The 19185-nt window shown below is 44.4% G+C and overlaps 1 protein-coding gene across 2 annotated transcripts in view; it reads right to left on the reverse strand.

Moving 5' to 3' along the window:
- Window positions 1–19185, reverse strand: part of BEND5 (BEN domain containing 5) — a 211546-nt gene that overhangs the window by 27684 nt on the left and 164677 nt on the right. For both annotated transcript variants that reach the window (XM_036351597.1, XM_036351596.1), the window contains exons 7-8: window positions 12081–12233; window positions 8551–8713 (exon numbers count right to left, since the gene is read on the reverse strand). In XM_036351597.1, the coding sequence (XP_036207490.1) occupies window positions 8551–8713; window positions 12081–12233 (316 nt within the window). The remainder of the gene's footprint in view (window positions 1–8550; window positions 8714–12080; window positions 12234–19185) is intronic.

A 19185-nucleotide genomic window follows, 5' to 3' on the forward strand; every position in this document is an offset into this window, starting at 1 on the left:
GGCCAGGTCCTAGGAGTCCCAGGTGGTCAGTAAGTGCAGCCCTGTCATTACTTCCCTTGCAGAGTGCACAGTGGAGCTGCCTCCCCTCCCACTAGATCTCATCCTGACTCTTGTTGTGCACAACAGGAGGATGTATTGTCTCCCTCTGCTCCATGATGGCTCTTTAGAAATTTGACCAAAGCAAATATGTAGCCTCCAAATAGCTTCTTTCCAAAGGAAATATCCCCAATTCATTGATCAGTTTCGCACAGGTCAAAGCTTTGGGTAGAATGACCAACCATCTCAGTTTATTCGGGACTGTCAACCTGCTCTGGTTTTAGCACTGCAGTTCCCAGGAAACCCTTCAGTCCCAGGCAGACTGGGCCAGCTGGTAAACCAGCGGTGCTCCCTTCCCATCCCAGTCCTTCAGGGGCTGTGCACCGTTTTCTCAATGGCCTACATAGAGAGGGGACCAGAGATGAACACAGGGCTCCAGGGGTCGATGACACAGTAGGGCAAAGAAAGGCCAGCGCCTCCTTGTTCCCAACATCTGCTTCTATTAATATAGCCAGTTAGCATCAATTTTGGCAGGAGGACAGTGTGTGGTAGATTTGGGGATGGAAACGTTTGTGTTGCTGTCTAATACCGAGCTTAATAGTACCAATTAAGACACCTAAACCATGTTACTACACAGGAAACCTCATTCTCCCAAATTAGAGTTTCCAAAGCTGCTTTTGTTTTATTTGTTTTACTCTAAAGGTAGAAATCATTAACATCTTTGTTCTTATTATTGTCTATGCCTCCAAGTGTTTCAGGCATTCACTCCCTCAACAATTATTTAGTAAACACCTACAGTGTGACAGACAGTCATTGGCATCTGGGCAGGTCAAAGTCAGGCCCCGATCAGCACCTTAGAACTGACCTTGAGTAAAGTCCTTCCACTTTGGGGGCTCTCTCCACATTTGCACGACAAGAAGATGGGAACATAGAACCTGTGTGCATAAATGTACACTTGAACATGAATATAAACAAACTAGGCCTTTCTCCCCCCAGCTGCTGGCACAAGCTTCCCTCTGGCACCCGAGACCTGGGCTTCCCTCTGGCCCTGGCTTCATCTGGAATGACGTCCGGAATGATGTCCGGTCTAATTAGCATATTACCCTTTTGTTATTATAGATAGGTTCAAGTTACTTAAGAACCACCAGGAACCCTCTGATAAGCAGCTCACAGCCATACCCCTGAGCAACATCAACTCTTTCTATCATCACTTGGTTTCCATGGAGCCTTGCAGTGATGCTAGTGAAGGCTGACAGTTATCCCCATAAAGTAACTTTACAACTTTGTAATTTGTAGCTCTCTGCTGTCAGTAATATTAACAGCATTTTGAATTATGGCTATAAACTTGACAACAGCAGATAAAACCCTTAGAAACCTCATTTGGGGGGAGGAGCGGGAATGGGGGAAGGTAATGACATGTTGGGTTTCCAGGCCTGGGTAAGAGGCACACTGAGACCTGAGGTGGGGGCTGCAGGACCAAGGCAGGGCTCACAAAGGACAAGGCAGCTTAGTCTGGGCATGTGGAGAATGGGTCTGGTGGCATCTGGAAGACCAGGGATCACAGCCAGGGCTAGGGGTTATAGAGAACAGGGCTACAGGAGGAGCAGGAGGTGGCTGGTGGGTTCCAACCTCTGTGGGGTTCAGGAATGGGCTTTTGTCCTACAGGAAAGGGAGGGAATCTGGGCCCACTGCAGAACAAGGAGGAGGTGAGACAAAACCAGGCAGAACTGAGAGAGTAGCCCTGGGCATGTTATTTGATTTTCCTGGGCTTTTGTTTCCCTGTACTTTAAATGGAGGTACTTATCTCAAAGGCTAAAAATCAAATAATTCTTTCTGCATTTGTCTATCATCTATCTATCTATCCATCATCCATCCATCGGTCTATCTAATGATCCTATATAATAAAAGCCTAATATGCAAATCAACCAAACAGCAGAATGACTGGTCACTATGATGCATACTGACCACCAGGGGGCAGACACTCAATGCAGGAGCTGCCCCCAGCCCGCAGGCCCCAGGCTAGCCAAGGTGGGTGCCAGTGGGGGTGGGGGGGTCCAATCCCCCCACTGGTTCCCCCACAGATCAGCCCTGACCTAGGGACCCTACCTGTGCATGAATTTTGTGAACCAGGCTTCTAGTTTAGAAATAAACTTAAGGATCATATCATTTTATCTTCTAATGTAAAGATAGGAAAATTGAAACCCAGAATGGGGAACAGAAGTTCCCCAACCCACATGACCATTCCTCCAATGCAGGGATCCTGGCCTGACTCATGAAGCACATCTCAATATTTTTGTCTTTATCATCACTACTACTATTAGCCATCCATTCATTCAGACTGTCCTTCCATAAGCATTCACATTTAAATATCAAATTCTAGCCCATGTCTACATGGGGGTTGGGTGGGGTGGGAAATAAACCCCCAACAGGTCCCTGTCCAGTTTAGTCTTTTGTTCCCAAAGCCCACAGATTGAAGCATTTTTTTGCCTATTAATCTTAACAAAGGATTGACCATGGGCATGACAAACTGGGAAGTACCTGAGTATCATTCCATGCCAGTCAACAGATCAGACCTGACACTTCCTACTCTTCTGCTTAAAAAGTGAAGCCTCCTCTTCAAGAAAGAAAATCCAAGCAGTACCCCCTACACCTCCCCAACCGCCCAGTACACACATATATCCTGATAATTCCCCTGAGCAACACAGATCACATCACTCATTGTCCTATTAGTGGGTCAACTAGCAGATGTTGCTGAAGCCTGCTTGCTGCCTGCCTGCCTTCCTTCCTTCCTCCCTTCCTTCCATCCTTCCTTCCTTCTTTCCTTCCATTCATTCACTGGCATTCACTGAGGTCTACCAAGTATCAGGCTTTCACCAGAGAGGAGAAGTTATTTAACCAAGGTCACACAGCTTATGACAGGGACAAGGGGCATTCTTTTCACCAGCTCATCAGGGGAAGCCCACCTGGACTGTACATACCAAACCACTTTCTCATTAGGACTCTATAGTACCTGGTAGAAAAATCTATTATAAGCCTGTCCAAAGTCCAGGCTCTCTCCAGAACTTCAGAACCATAAAACCACCTGCCTGCCAAACTTCTCTATTTGTACTTCACATGACCACCCTACACTCAACACATCCCAAACAAAGCTCAAAATATTCCCCTCCTCAACCCCTTTCTCCAACAGTCTGTATGTACGTTATTGGTTCCATTGTATTGTTCAAATCAAGAAAATTGGCATCTTCCTTGATTTCTCTCTTTATCCCCATGCCCAAGAAATCACCAATAATGCTCAATCTTATCTGTTAGATATTGGAACACATTATTAAAATGAGTCTTGGTTTTAGCTGAGATCCTGAGTCCATAGATACCACATTTTAAAAATTTATTTTATTTTTAAATTGTTATTTATTGATTTGAGAGAGAGACAGAGGAAGGGAGAGAGAGAAGAGAGAGAAAAACATCGATTTGTTTTTCCACCTATTTATGCATTCATTGGTTAATTCTTATATGTGGCCTGACCAGGGATTGAACCCACAACCTTGGCATAGTGGGATGATGCTCTAACCTCCTGAGTTACCTGGCCAGGGCCAGATACCACATTTTAAAGTGAAGTATGAAACCACCATGCAAGACTTGGAAAAGGAAACCAGAGAACCAGTTATGCAACCTTTAGCTCATGTTCAGACAAGAGGGGCACTGGAGAGGTGTAGTGCCCCAACAGAGGTGACCGTCAGATCACCAGGGACTGAGGACAAAACTTTGTAGTGTCTACTGAGTTCTGTTGGATGGATGAATAAAATAAGTGACATTGTCAATGTCTGGTGTGGACCCAGTGGAAAGCATATAGTAGGCTTTGAATTGAGACCAAGCCAACCACCTGAGTCCTAGATCTCTGCATCTTCTCTTGGCCACACCCATCATTCCCTTCACCTAGAGCCAGCACTCTCTGATTAAGGTGTCCCAGCTATAAGACTGTGGAAACGAGTCTGCTCAGGACCAAAGGTCTCTCTTTGCAATGTTTTTCTCATCCATTTTGTCAAAGAGCTATTTCCTTTGGCTGTGACCAGACCATAAACAAAGACCATAGAAGCTGTGGGTTATTTTATGATTCCAGTTTAGCATCTCCCTCTCTTTCTCTGCTCACCTCCCCCCACCTCTCAAATCATTTGAACAGAGCAATTTATTACTTGCAGGACAGTAAAATGTAAATAGCATTTGCTGGAGAATGGTCTAAAGTTCTCAGGAATTTATCATTTAACAACAACAAAAACAACAAGCAACAGGGAGGAAGGGCAGGGGAACTAATATTCAATGGCGCCTGAGTGTGTGCCCAGTGATTCATCTGCATTCTCCCTTGTAACCATCAAAGCAGCCCTGTGACATAAAACATCTCTATTCCCCCTTTACAGATCAAGAAACTGAGGGGCAGGAGAGGGAAGAAAGATTTCCTGCAGAAAGAGAACTAGGGCTCAGATTCCCAAGGTGAATGGGAGGCAGACAGAGTGGTTAAATAATTGCACTAGGGAGGAAGGCCCTGGTATGTTTAGCTGGCACTTTTCCAGGGAGAAAAACTAGACTGACAGACATATGTTTTCTGGTGGGTGGGGAGGTGAGCACTATTGTGAGCCTGGGTGCAAGACCCCTCAGGATTCCCTCCCTTCCAGCCTTCTCGGATCTTACATGTGCCTAGCCCCCACTGGGGAACCCACACCTGATACTGGGAAGGGCGTACTCTGGATGACAGACACAAAAAACAAACCATAGGAACTGCACTCCCACCCGCTGTGTGGCATTCTGAGGTCAAGGCCCTTAACTGTGGTGACTCCTCCAAGCCCCTCTGCCCTGTGAGCCCTCGAAGCACAGCCAGGCTTCTTGCTCTAACAACTCTATGTCTTCAACATAAACACAGGTCCTCACCCACAGTCACATACATCTCTTCAATGTTTTAACCAACAGTCACTTAACTTACAGTGCACACTCACACACATTATTTTATTCAACCTCATCGCAGCTCAGTGAGGTGAAGTATTATTATGTCCTATTATGGATTAGGACAGCGAGATCCACTGAAGTGAGGTAACTTGCCCAAGGTGACATACCTAGTAAGTGGCTGATACAGGATTCAAACCCAGATCTGTCTGAATCTGAGGTCTGTTCTCTTTGAATAACTCCTCACATTTTCATGAGTATCTGTATTTAATCCCCAGAGCAGGGGTGGGAAAGTGAAAGGTCCTTGGTCCCTTTGTGAAGGCGATGTTGCTCACCCTAGCAAGGTTAGAGGACTTGCCGAAGGACACTCTCTGGGAGGTGCTGCCATCAGGATCCAGGCCCCTGACTCCCAGGCTAGAGGACACTTCCTTCCAGATCATATTGCCATTCCCATCAGACCATCATGTCATTTCTTTCTCTGATTGGGAGGAGGAGCCAGTAGCCAACCCGGACCACAATCTGTCTGCCTGAAGTCTCCTTCTGTCACGAGAGGAGGGTTTTAAAAAGTGCATTTCATTCGGGAGCCAAGTTAGATCACACGCGTGTGTGTTGAATTGGCCCTAGCTTCCCTGGTGCAGCTCCAGGTTTCTCTTCTCATCCCCTGGGTAACAGAACAAGGCGGCGGCTCTCACAGCATCATGGCCTGCTCAGCTCATGTGAGGCCCCACCAGTCACCCTTAACTCCCTCCGATCACTAACTAGCACCTCTTCCCCACTGACACCCTGTAATCACGTACCAAATCCCCTCATTCTAAATAATCCACGGCACCACCAGAATTGAGGCCTGAATCACTTCCCACCTGATGATCAAAGCAACCTCCTAATGCTTGTCTCCAACTACAGTCCTGGCCCCTCCAGTCTGTCCTTCCCACTGTAGTCAGAGTGGCTTCCACCACAATTTAAAACTTTCCTATTGCCAAAACCGGTTTGGCTCAGTGGATAGAGCGTCAGCCTGCGGACTGAAAGGTCCCAGGTTCGATTCCGGTCAAGGGCATGTACCTGGGTTGCGGGCACACCCCCAGTGGGAGATGTGCAGGAGGCAGCTGATCGATGTTTCTCGCTCATCGATGTTTCTAACTCTCTATCTCTTACCCTTCCTCTCTGTAAAAAATCAATAAAATATATTAAAAAAAAACAACAAAAAAAACTTTCCTATTGCTCCCATTGTTTTCATGTTCAAGTTCAATTCCTTACAGCCTGTCCTTTAGTCTCATCTCTTGCATCTGAAGTCCTGTAGCCACCCTGAGCCATGCACTGCTCCTGCAGACACCCTCCTCTACTCTCCGTCGGCAGTGTCCCCCCTCTAACAACTCACCCCTCTAAATCTGGGTAATTTCTACTCAGTCTTAAAAACTCAGCTTACATGTCACTTCTACTGGGAAGCCATCCATGACCTTCCAAAACTGTGTCTGGGAGGTCATGTAAAGACATTTTGTTTTTAGTATGTTCACTGTTTCATCCCCTGTGCCTAGAACTTACCTTGCTTGTGGTGGACACTCAACACAAATTTACTAAGTGAAAGTTTTCCATGGCCCTCTGGAATCCTTCCCCACAGAACTCATCATATATATTACAGATGCCTCTTTCCTCTTCTGTCTCCCCAAGGAGAGTGAAAGCTCTGAGTCAGGAACTATGCCTTCTTGGTCAGCATTTTATCTTGGGCCCCTGGTCTGACCCCTGCATGTCCTGGTGGCATGTTTACGTGTGATGAACAAGGACTGGACACTGAGGAGAGGAAACTGTGGCCTGAGCTAAGGGGGAAGGCACTCTACTGAGAAATACGTTTACTTTTGACACAAAAGCATGTCAGAGGTGCCAAGAAAGGATGGGAACCCTCAAATTCGACATCAGACACCAACCACAAACTGAGGGCAGGCTCCTGCGCACAAACTCACACCTCACTATGATCAGGGGTTGCGGGATCCCCTTTGGTGCACAGGCTCAATTCACCAGGCAACTCTCTCTACCTTCTTTGCCACAATATCATGTGGAACAAAGCCGGTGGGTGCAGTGTGGAATGTGACCTATGCATGTGCTACAGGAGTTAGGGGATCATAGAGAGGGCATGGGCCATACATGATTAAGGGCGTGTGCTTTGAGGTGGCGAGGGAGTGGTGGTGGTGTGGCACTTGATAGATGGCCAGGGCTTTAGAAACCAAGGGTCCTCTGCCTGTTCCTTAGCCAGGCCGCAGTTAAAGGTTATGAGAGCTGACTTTAAGATGACTGCCTCAGTCTGGGTGACTCTCACCATCTCTCCAGTGCTCTGTGGGTCTGGAACATTTCTCAAACACCCAGCTGACCTGCTGCTCACCCCTCCGTCTGGGTTTGTCATCCTGCCTCCCATGATCCCAGCTCGGGAATTGGACCCACCCCCCTACGCCCCTAGAGCCTCTAGGCTGCAACCGACTAGTCCTAAGTCACATCACACATAGAAAGGATGTTTTCCTGCCCGGAGTATGGTAGAAACTCCATAAATACTCACCATGGGTTGAAAAAAGGCTAAAAGAAGCACCTGTACTTTGGGGGGAGAATTTAAATATATACACAGTTAATTTATTTCCTCTCCTTTCTCCTCCTTCAACTATAATTCTTTCTCTAAGAAAACATAGGAAAGGAGAAATGGGTCAATCCAAAAAACAAAAGGATAAAGGAAAACAGACACTGTCACAACTGTCATTCTGTGACCTTGAAATTAAAATCAACACTCAGGGAACTAGATTGACTCAATAACCCCTACAAATTCAAGCAAGCTAGAAAGTAACCTCTAATTTCATCATGGCATGCTTGGGGGTTTTCGGATAAATTGTATGAGGAAAGACAATTTGGCAGAGGAAATGCAGAGAGCAAGATGTGCAGAGGATGAGAGGGCAGAGAAGGAAGGTGGAAGGGAGGCAAAGTGAAGAGCCAGAGAGGAAAGGAAGATGGGAATAAGGGGGAATACAGAGGGAGGGGAGAGAGGAAGGGGGCTGTGAGAATTAGGGGAAGAAACACACAAAACAGGAGGGAAGGGAGAGATAGAGGAGAGGGGACGGGGGGGGGGGTAAGTAAAAGGAAAAATAGTGAGCAGAAGGAAAAGAAAATGAGAAAGCAAGAGAATAAAAAGGTAGAAGAGAAAAGAGAAAATATAGTTTTAAATGTTCATGGTTAGAAAGAGGAGTGAAGACCATCAGGGTCTTCCTCAGCAGCCCCGGGGATGGTCCTCCAGCCTGTGTGCTCACACACCTTAGATGGCAGAAGCCTCTCATGAGGGAGCAGAGGGGAGAGAGATGTAGGGGCAGCATAAAGCAGAGGGAGGCCGTGGGTCCAGGTGCCTGACCAAGACTTGAAGCACAGCAGAGGCAGATGGGAGAGGGCATCCATTAGAGGGCGAGGGGGTAACAGGACAATGCAAAGATGCCAACAGCAGAGCCAGCCATCCCCATCCTCACCCCACGGGAGACCAAATTCCTGACCTGTCTAGTAAGTCCTGCCAGGCCTGGCTGTGGGCTGGCCCGGGGTAGGGTGGGGACCTGCCAAGGATACAGGCTTCCTCGGTATAGGGCACCGCAGCAGTGGTGCCCCCGCTGATGTAGCTGTAGAAGGAGACCTCCAGGGTGTAGCAGGAGGAAGTGTGGTCCAGGAGGCCACCGAGGAAGCGGCGGCCAGTGCCTGCCTTCACGGCGTCCCGGTTGAAGGATGTGCTGGACTGTGAAAGACAAGGAGGAGCAGAGAGTCAGGGCAGGACGCCTGGGCTACCAGACTGCACACACTACCTCTGGGCTTCAACTTCCTCATCTGAAAAGTGGGATATTAGTCCCACATCACAGGTTTAGTAGGATGACTGATTAACTAAACAAACAGCATTAAAACGAAAGCATCCGGCAGAGCTCCTGGGGCACAGTAACTGCCATTTAACAAATACAGGGGTGGGCAAAAGTAGGCTCACACTCATGCATATGGGAAACACGGCTTTTGCCCATCCCTGTATTTGTGAACATCTGAATGGGGAACAGATGGAGCAAAGGAATGTGGACAGAGAATAAGAAGCAAAATGCAATACTATATGTAACACTTCAAACAATAAAATAAAGCTTGAAAAAAAAGTACTTGTACTATGATGAAAATCAGAATTAAAATTTGGGCAGTGATTTCAACTTAATCATATTGTTTCCCCTATAGCAGTATCTCATTTGGGCTTCAAAAATAACCCCCTTGGAACTGTAAATTAGTGCAGCGACTATGGAGAGATTCCTTAAAAAATTAAGAATGGAGCTACCATATGATCCAGCAATTCCTCTTCTGGGTATATACTTGGAAAATTTAAAAACACTTACTTGGAAAGATAGATGTACCCCTATGTTCATTGCAGCATTATTTATAGTAGCCAAGACACGGAAACAACCTAAGTGCCCTTTGACAGGTGATTGGATAATGAAGATGTGGTATATACTGAGCCATAAAAAAAGATGAAATACTGACATTTGTGACAACATGGATGGGTCTTGAAAATATTATGCCAGGTGAAATAAGTCAGATGGAAACCGATTCCACTCAGATGTGGGATATTTAATAAAAGCAACAAATGAACAAGCAAAACACATGAAAAACCAAAATCATAGATACAGACAACAGAATGGTGGTTAGCAGCGGGGACAGGGGGTGCAGAGAGGACAGAGGGAGTAAACAGGGTCAAATAAAGGTGAGGAAAGGAGACTAGACTTCAGGTGGTAAGCACACAATAGAGGATACAGACATAGTAACCAGTGTTGTCCCAATAAATTTAATGGAAAAAAAAACACTCCTTGGTGTGTGTGTGATAATTTTGCCCCTCTAAGGTGAGGAAAGGGGTTCAGAGGTGGAGCACGTAAGTGATACAGGAGACGTGAACCAAGGGATAAGTGACTTCAGAACCTGCCGCACTCCTTCACAGTGCTCCCTGCCCATCTGCAACGGCCGACCTCACGTCTGACCTCACGTCCAGCCTCACCAGAGAGCAGGGATCATGGCAACTTCGTCACTGAGTGTTCCCACACTCATCACAGTAGGGAGAGGAGGGAGCAAACAGGTCAGTGCCTCAATGCCCCGGCCCTGTTCAGAACATGTGACATGGAGTCCACTGGCCTTCATGTCTTCATCTGTAGAGTGATCATAACATCTCTTTCACAGTCCTGGCCGGTTTGGCTCAGTGGATTCGGTGTCTGCCTGCGGATTGAAGGCTCCCGGGTTCGATTCTGGTCAAGGGCATGTGCTCGACCCCCCAGTAGGAGGCATGCAAGAGGCAGCCAATCAATGATTCCCTCTCATCATTGATGTTTCTATCTCTCTCTCCCTCTCTCTTCCTCTCTGAAATCAATAAAAATATATTTAAAAAATAAAAAAAAATCTCTTTCACAGAGGTGTGAGGGTCAGTTCACCTGTGGTTACAAGGGCATCTGTGCTGACACATGAAGATCTAAGTACATGAAGAGATGATGGTTTTAATTAAAAAACGTGTCTTATTCAGCAGGAAGTAAGAAAAGAAGGCAAAGACAGAAAGGAAGAAGGAGAAAGAAAACAGCAAAACAAGACAGAAAGACATGGAAAGAAACAGAAATACGTGTGTGTTGTGGTAAAGGAAAGAATCAGAAAATCATATAATATCATATCTTAAAGGATTGTTGAAGTCCACATAGTGAAATCCAACTCTCATTTTAGAGCTGGGCATTGAGGATCAGAGAAGAGGGGAAATAGAGGTTGGAGTAGGGTAGATGACTTTGACCCCGGCCTTGAGCTCCTAAGGGGCTGCAATGCAGAAACATAATCAGCAAGACCAGAAATAAATCTCCTAGATGGTGCCCCTTTTGTTGGCCCTGGAAACCTTACCCCTGTGAAGGTCTCTGAGGCCTATGGCCCAGCCTTCCAGGGAACCTGGATCCAGGAGACCACAAGTCTGCTCTGGAATTGGAGTGGTTTCAAAAAGACAAGGGCTGACCATACTATAGAGATTCCCACACAAACGAGGATAGCTGCTTTTATCCCAGACCTACCAATAGGGAGCCACCTGCTTGGATTACACCACCAAACCTGAGGGACTTTACTATATATACCTGCCTCACTGGGCCATAGGCAACTTTTAGGTATAAAGAGGAAACTGGGCTAAATAATCTCCCCCAACCTCTTGTGGTCTGGCATTCAAAGATTCTGAGATTCAAAGTGCATCTTACCTCCTAGAGAAATTTATCATCTCCACCAATGTCCAGGCCTGAAGCAACAGGCAAGGCCAGTGTTCAACAACCTCAAAACTTGCTCTCACCTTTGTGCTTCGCCCCCCCCCCCCCCCCCCGCCCCCCCCGCCATCTCTGGCCACAAACAGGCCTCAGAGATTTGGTATCAAAACAAAGGAAACCTCACAAACTATCTCCCTTGTCCCCATGCCACATGCTGACTCCCCTCCTTATCTTCTCTCCCGGCCCTTTTCCAATATTGCTTTTGCTGCAAATTATTCTAACCACCAGGCTACAGTCTCTCAGGCCTCCTCAGCATGTGAGGTGGGTAGTAACACACTCCTGGGGCTGCTGAGGTCTTTTCTGCCTGCAGAGTGCAGTCTATTGCTACATTTGTCCCCCCAGGAAGCTATGACGCAGGCAGGGCAGTGCAGGGAATTGTGACCCACAAATTACTGACAAAGAAACTGAGGCACAGAAAGCATCATGAAGGAAGAGAATGGTGCGCGTGTAACCGCTTCTGCAGACATGACAGGCTCCTACTGATGGAACTGGGGCAGGTGAAAGCCAACCCGGAGCAGCCTGGCATGTGCTGGGTGCTCAGTTGCTCAGTGAGTCTCTTGTCTTAATGCTGGAGTCAGATCAACTACACAAATGCCAGCTCCTCAGACAAACCAAGCGCTGGCTGCCACATCGGAGCCTCCCTCCCCACTGGTGAGGAGCGGCCTGAGGGCAGGCACGGCTTGTTACCTCTGTCTTTATCATCCACATCCACGCACGACCTGGTACAGAGCTGGTGTTCTGTGAATGTTAAACCAAACTGCACTGAGGGAGAGGCAGAGAGGGAGGTCAGAGGGAGTCCTGGCTTACATAGGAGAAGTCCTCAGCATTCTGGCAGAGCAGCTTGGGGAAGATGGCCTGCCTCTGGAAGCGCTCCTCATCCTCAAAGACATTGCCGTACATGAAGCCATTCATCATGGTGGAGTGGGCGTGGATGTCGATATAGAACTCCAGGCTCGTCTTCTGTTGAGAGATGATAACAAATGAGAAGTCTGGGGCCACAGAGCACCCTTTGAAGGAACCAGACACCACACACACACACACCACACCACACACACACCACACCACACCACACCACACACACACCACACCACACACACACCACACCACACACACACCACACCACACACATGCACACTCATGCACACACACCACACACGTGCACACTTGCACACTTGCACACACGCACACTAGCCTGCACACACACACATGCACACTCCCACACACATGCACACACATGTATGTGTGCACCACTCACACAAACCATACAAATGCACACATGCACATACATGTACACACACTTTCTTTCAACTGGCCCTACCTGTCAGCCCATTTAGCAACCATTTGCAATGTGATTGGAGGGACTGAGACAGTGAGAATCAATTTCTGCTCACATATAATACCACCTGCCCTCGGGTCTGAGAACGCTACCTTTCCAAAGTTCTCTGAAAGAAGTGAGGTTTTTGTTGGTCAAGTCCTGAACAGTTAACACACTCAAGACTAAACGCAGTAGCAGAATTTGTTTCTCTGATTAATTAGAATACGTTGAGGCAACATAATTATGTTTACATTGGGCCTGCTTATGGTTTTGCCCTGACTGGCCATTTCTAGCTGAGGGCTCTGGAGTAAATCATGGTCCTACTTTGAGCCTCCGCTTCCTTATTTGAAAAGTGATTATTTTAATTCCAATCTCAGAGAGTTACAGTGAGAATCAAATATCACAATAATGGTTACTATCGTTTACTACATATTTAATGCATGCCAGCACCATTCTGGGAACTTCACGTATGACCTCTTAGTTAATTATTTTATTTAACCTCATTTCATGATGCCACACCTACTCCCCAATAGTATATACATAGTGCCTGGAAAAAACACACCTTGTGACTAGCCTTTCTCTGCTCTCTGCTTACACACGTTTAAGGCACTTCCTCGCTTGGTGTGGTTTATCTGTTACCATTCCCTCTATGAGCCCCCCGGAGGTAGGGGGTTGTCTGTAAAGAGCCCCGTGCCTGTGCATCAAGGCTGCTCAGCATCTGTGTGCAGAACTCAACAAGAGAGAAGACTCCAGACACGGTAATGAGCTGGCAGGAATTGAGGAATATTTAGCTCCTCAGATCTTCAATGTCACTCAAATCCAATTTTGTCTTCCTATACATCAGTCCAAGTCATGGCTAGTAATCCTTCCTCAGAGTATCAGAGGCCCCCAATGGGGAGTGGACTTGCCCAAGCTCACGTCATAACTGGGACTGAAACCCAGTTTCTGGATGCCTGGCACAGTTAACTTATCAACATCAGTGGCCAGTGCTGGAAACAGCCAAGGCAAAACCTGGCCACATGCCTGTCCCCTTTCTAGAGTGTGGTCCTGGGAAAAAAGGAAAGTCCATGCTTTGAAGTCCTTGGGACACTTTCCAATGAAGTTAAAACCAAACGAAAACCATGTTGCTTCTAGAACAGCGGTTCTCAACCTGTGGGTCGTGACCCCTTTGGGGGTCGAACGACCCTTTCACAGGGGTCGCCTAAGACCATCGGAAAACACATATATAATTACATATTGTATTTGTGATTAATCACTATACTTTAATTATGTTCAATTTGTAACAATGAGATTGGGGGGTCACCACCGCATGAGGAACTGTATTAAAGGGTTGCGGCATTAGGAAGGTTGAGAACCACTGTTCTAGAATGTGGGCCTGATGACTGCCATTTCATTTGCCTTAGAGTTGGAGTGAAGCATGACGCCTTGCCACACTCCCAGTTTTCTGGGTAGCATAAGCTGTCTTTTGAGACATATAAGATGCACTGCTCTGTGTGATATTAAACTCATCATTTTCAGCTTTGGTGGTGGAATACACAATGATTCAACAGCAGCCCTATAAAAGTCTTCTTGCAATTTTATTTTCTTCAATTGCTTGTCCTTTCCTCTGAGCTTTTGATGAGCTACAGAGGAAAGGAGGAGGTAGAGAGATGACTTAGGAAATGTAGGAGGAAAAACTGCACTTTACATCTCGGGATGTCAGAGCTAGAGAGGGCCTTGGACACCAGCTTCTCTGGCCTTTCCTGGGTCAAGCCTGAGCGGAGAGGATGTTCGCTGCAGGCCCACCAGTGAGTTGGGACCGGAGCAAGATGGCTCTTCTGATAATGATCCTGCAGTGGCTTCCACTGCCCCATCCTGGCACCTGGCACCTAATGTGGTTTAAATGACCAGCAGGTGAATTATATTGATTGATTTACATGGCTCAAAAGTAAAAAATATAAATATACGAAAGTATTTACAGTGAAAAAATCTCCTTTCCACTACTGTCCTGCAAACACCCAGTTTCACTCCCTAGAAGCAGCTCATGTTACCAGGCTCTCATGTATCCTTCCAGAGATAGTTTAAACCCAAACATTCCTCCCCCTGCCTCCCAACACACACATGGTAGCACACCGAGCACACCATTCAAAGCTACTTTTTAATCTCTTAATATGTCGTGGAGGTATTTTTTCTAAGTACATAACAACCATATATTCTTTTTAACAAATATATATATATATATATATATATATATATATATATATATATATATATATATATATATATAATTATTTCACCAGTCTCCTGTTGATGGACATTTATTTTCAACCGTTTCTTGTTACAAATAATGTCTAATGTCTTAGTGATTGATTCTGTATATATACTATTTCACACATATACAATTATATGTAGGATAAATTCCTAGAAGAATAATTTCTGGGTCCTCTGCGCTTTTGCAATTTGATAAATATTGATTAACCTCCTTGGGAGGACCAATTTACACTCCTACCAATATATTACAATGTCTCATTGTCAATTACCTTGATGAGATGGGTGAAATCAAGTTTTTTGTGTGTGTGTGTGTGTGTGACCTCTTCTTTTTTAAAAAATATTTTATTGATTAAGTTATTACATATGTGTCCTTATCCCCACGTTACCCCCTACCTCCCCCTCATGCCCTCACCCCCCTGTTGTCTGTGTCCATTGGTTAGGCCTATATGCTTGTATATAAGTCCTTTGGTTGATCTCTCCCCCTTGCCCCACCCTCCCCTACTTTCCCTCTGAAGTAAAATTTGCCAATTTGATGGGTGAAAAATGACATCTCAGGTTAGTTTTAATCTGAATTTCTCTAAGTATAGTTACCTTTTATTATATGGTTAAGTATCTTTCCATATGTTTAAGAACTATTAGTATTTTCTTTTCTATGAGTTGTCTGTCCATTTCCTTTGTTTTAAAAACTGAATTGTTGGGCTTTATTTCTTATTGATTTATAGAAACTAGGTGTTAGGGAAATTAGCCTTTGTGTGTTGTACAAAAATATTTTTTGCACAATTTGTCATTGTTTTTGACTTTACAGGTACTTTTTGCCACACAGAAATTTTTAAATGCTAATTTTTTTACACAGATTTATCAATATTTTCTCTTGTGATCTCGGTCAAATTTTTCCTTTTTTCCTCTATTACTTTTTCATATTTAAATATTTCCTTTCAGTTTTAATTTACATGGTGTAGGGTGTGAGGTAAGAATTAAACTTCATTGTCTGATACTACTTATTAAATTGTGCACATCTTTTTACCACTGACTTGAAAAGCCATCTTTACCATATCATTTTTTGTATGTATTTGGGTTTATATTTGGCTTTTAGTCTATTCTAATCATTTTTCTATGCATGTGTCAGGACTATAAAGTTTTGATTATGTTAAGTTTATATAGTATTTTAATATGTGGAAGGCTTCTTCTCATTATGCTTCTTTCCCTAAATTACCCTGTATTTTCTTGCATATTTTTCTGTATGATCTTTATAAGAGTTTAGTTTTCTTGCTCCCCCAAATTCTGTCAATATTCTCAACATTTGTGATATAATTATATTAGATTTTCATACTAATGTAGGAATAATTGGTTCTTATGACTTTAAATCTTCCAATCCAATCCAATCCAATCCAATCCAATCCGAGAATATATTTTGACTATCCACTTATTCAATTTTTGTGGGGGATTATAGCAGGAAGTTTTAAAGTTCTTTTGTTTGTTGGTTTTTTTCCATATAAACTCTGAACATTTCTTTTGATTCCAAGGCAGTTTATAAAGTATGTGATGCTTTCTTCCATTAAATCTTCTAACTGGTAGTTCTTTACAAACATAAAAGCTCTTGTTTTTAACATGTTAAATTTTTACCCAGATAATTTACTAATTCTACTATTATTTATAAATTACTCTTTTGGTTTTCTTGGACTTTCATTTGTTTACCTATTCATAAAATAATCACTGAGCGCCTACTATGTGTCCGACAGGACTGTAGGCACCGGGGGTATGTACCAGGGAGTGTTCTGGGCACTGGGGATACAGCAATGAACACAACAGGAAACTCTGAATCTACAAGAGTTTACATTCTATAGAGAAGGAAAATAAATCCATTAATAAATATACATTATGTCAGGAGGCACTTATGCCATGGAGACAAAGCACAGTAAGGGAACAGAACATAATAGGGGTTCTGGAAGAACAGAACATAATAGGGGTTCTGGAAGAACAGAATTTAAATGGAATCAGAGAGTTAGTTTTGAGGATATAGGTGGAAGAGTCTTCTAGGAAGAAGAAGAAATAAATGCAAAAGTCACATGCACTTGACATGTTTGAGGAACAGTGAAGAGGTGAGGATGTATGGGGACACGGGGTGAATAAAGGGGACAGTATTTTCCAGGTTTGTAATCTTATCACCTGTATGTAGTAATTTCATCTCTTCTTTTTCACTTTTTCTGCTTCTAATTTTTTTCATGTCTCACTGCATTAGCTAGTACCTCCAAAACAATGTGAAAGTTTTAGTAATTTCTAAGAACCCTTCCCACTCTGAGATGCTAAGAGCTGAATGAAATTAAAGCTGAAAAAGGTCTGGGTACCTGAATAGAGTCTGAGCTTCAGTTCTTAGTTCTTTTTTTATTCTTTACTACACATATTTAGCACTATTCTGGAAATGCCAAAGACATAAACGCTGATTCCAACAATATCCTGCTTCTGTGCTGCGCCTACACTGGCTTTACAGACTTGTACTGGCCCAGTTAGAGTGGAGCATGGAAGGCAGAAGCAGGGCGTCTAAATTCGCTTCCATGTTAATAGAATCTGTGACCATGGACAAGTAGCAACTCTTCATGGTGCCTCAATTTCCTTATCTTTAAAAGTGGTTGCTGGATAAGATAGAGGAGATATGATTTCCTTAAACATTTCATGCTTTCTTCTCATCCTCAATTAAAATAAATCTCTCATGCTTTTCCAAGCAGCTTCTTGCTTGGGTGTTGATATTGGAACTTGCTACTGTAGCCCTAATCTGACTGATACGTATGTCTGTCTGTCTGTCTGAGCTCTTTGAGGACAGAACCATGTCTGGTCCACATCCCATTATCGCTTACTTGTTCTACTGCAGTAGCTTTTCCCTTTGTGTCCTTGCTGCTTCAGGATGATCTTTTTAAGTGCAAACAAATCCTGTCACTTTCCTAGTTAAAACCATTCTACACTGCGCTATTGCCCACAGAATAGAGTCCAAGCCCTTTAAAATATTTTAAAAGGCCCTGCATGATCTGGTCCTTGTCCTCTCAGCCTGTGCTACTTCTGGTCTGATGGTCTACACTCCAGTCACGTCAAGCTACCTAGGATACCTGGAACTGCTATGCTCATGACTTTGATGCCTACATTTATTCATAATAAATTTCCCTTCTGCCAGGGATATGGTTTCTCTTTATTTGGCTAACTCTGATGCAGCCTTAAAATTTAAGACAGAGACTAAGTAGATGCTCATCAATTCCATCTCCCTTTCCTTGACCATGGAAGGCATTTCATGGTCTCCCTTGCCATTTGGGATCTAATACGATGTGGGTAGTCATGAGAAGTGCCATTTCCAGGCCTGACCCTAAAACTCATATACAATCACCCACATTCCCTCTTGTTCTCATGCAAGGAAGCTACATAAGAACAAAGGTATCATGAAAAGGAAGAAGCCTATGTCCCCGAATGAACACTGGGAGGGACATGGCCAAAAGAGTCACCGGACCTGAATCACACTCTGATGAACCTTTACTGCATTAAGCCACTGAGATTTGGGAATTGCTCGTTATAGCAGCTGATATTATTCATCTGACTGGTACAAAATCTCAATTCAAATCGCCTTATTTTATCCCTCAGGATGAGTTAACAGCTTCCACTTCACTCTCATAATTCAAGATACAAATCTCTCTTATGGTACTTACACATGATATAACAATACTTTATTTCCATCTCCCATTAAAATGTGAGTTGTTTCAGGACAGGGACCATACATTGTTACTTTTTAAATCCATTAGGTCAGAGCCAGGTCTCCTATATAATAGGTTGCCATTAGTTTGGCAAAGAAATGAGTAGAAAATGGATTGATGAAAGAATTAAATGAAGGAGATGGTACATTTCACATTTTTCCCCCAGCAGTCACATGAGGTATTTTTCTGTGGCCAAGTCAGAGCAAGGGACATGTCACTAATGTGGGGCCCTTAATTACAATTTGGGGTTGAGAGTGGAAGTGGGGAAAGCATCTCTGTTCCTTCCTTCTAAACTTAAGAACCTTAATTAAAACCAAGCGATGAAGGGCTGTCCCCTTGCCAGCAGCCAAACAGCTCATCCTGCAGTCAGGGACCTAAAGAGTAAATTAAAATCAGTGCCAATAAAATTAAAACTACCTTAGGGCATATTTGCAACATAATTTAGTGTAGAGTTTGCTTCTACCCAGACACTGGGGAGGAAATTTTTTTTTCTTTCTTTCTACGTTCTGAGCTGCTGCCCTGCGTCACCTCACTGGGCACAGGCCAAAGCCCGGGCCTGGTGCTGTGATGTGCTGAGTCCCTCCCATTTGGGCAGCACTTCACTTCAGGGTTTATC

The sequence above is a fragment of the Myotis myotis genome, unplaced genomic scaffold (assembly GCF_014108235.1).
Source record: "Myotis myotis isolate mMyoMyo1 unplaced genomic scaffold, mMyoMyo1.p scaffold_m19_p_2, whole genome shotgun sequence".
Classification (NCBI taxonomy): Eukaryota; Metazoa; Chordata; class Mammalia; order Chiroptera; family Vespertilionidae; genus Myotis; species Myotis myotis.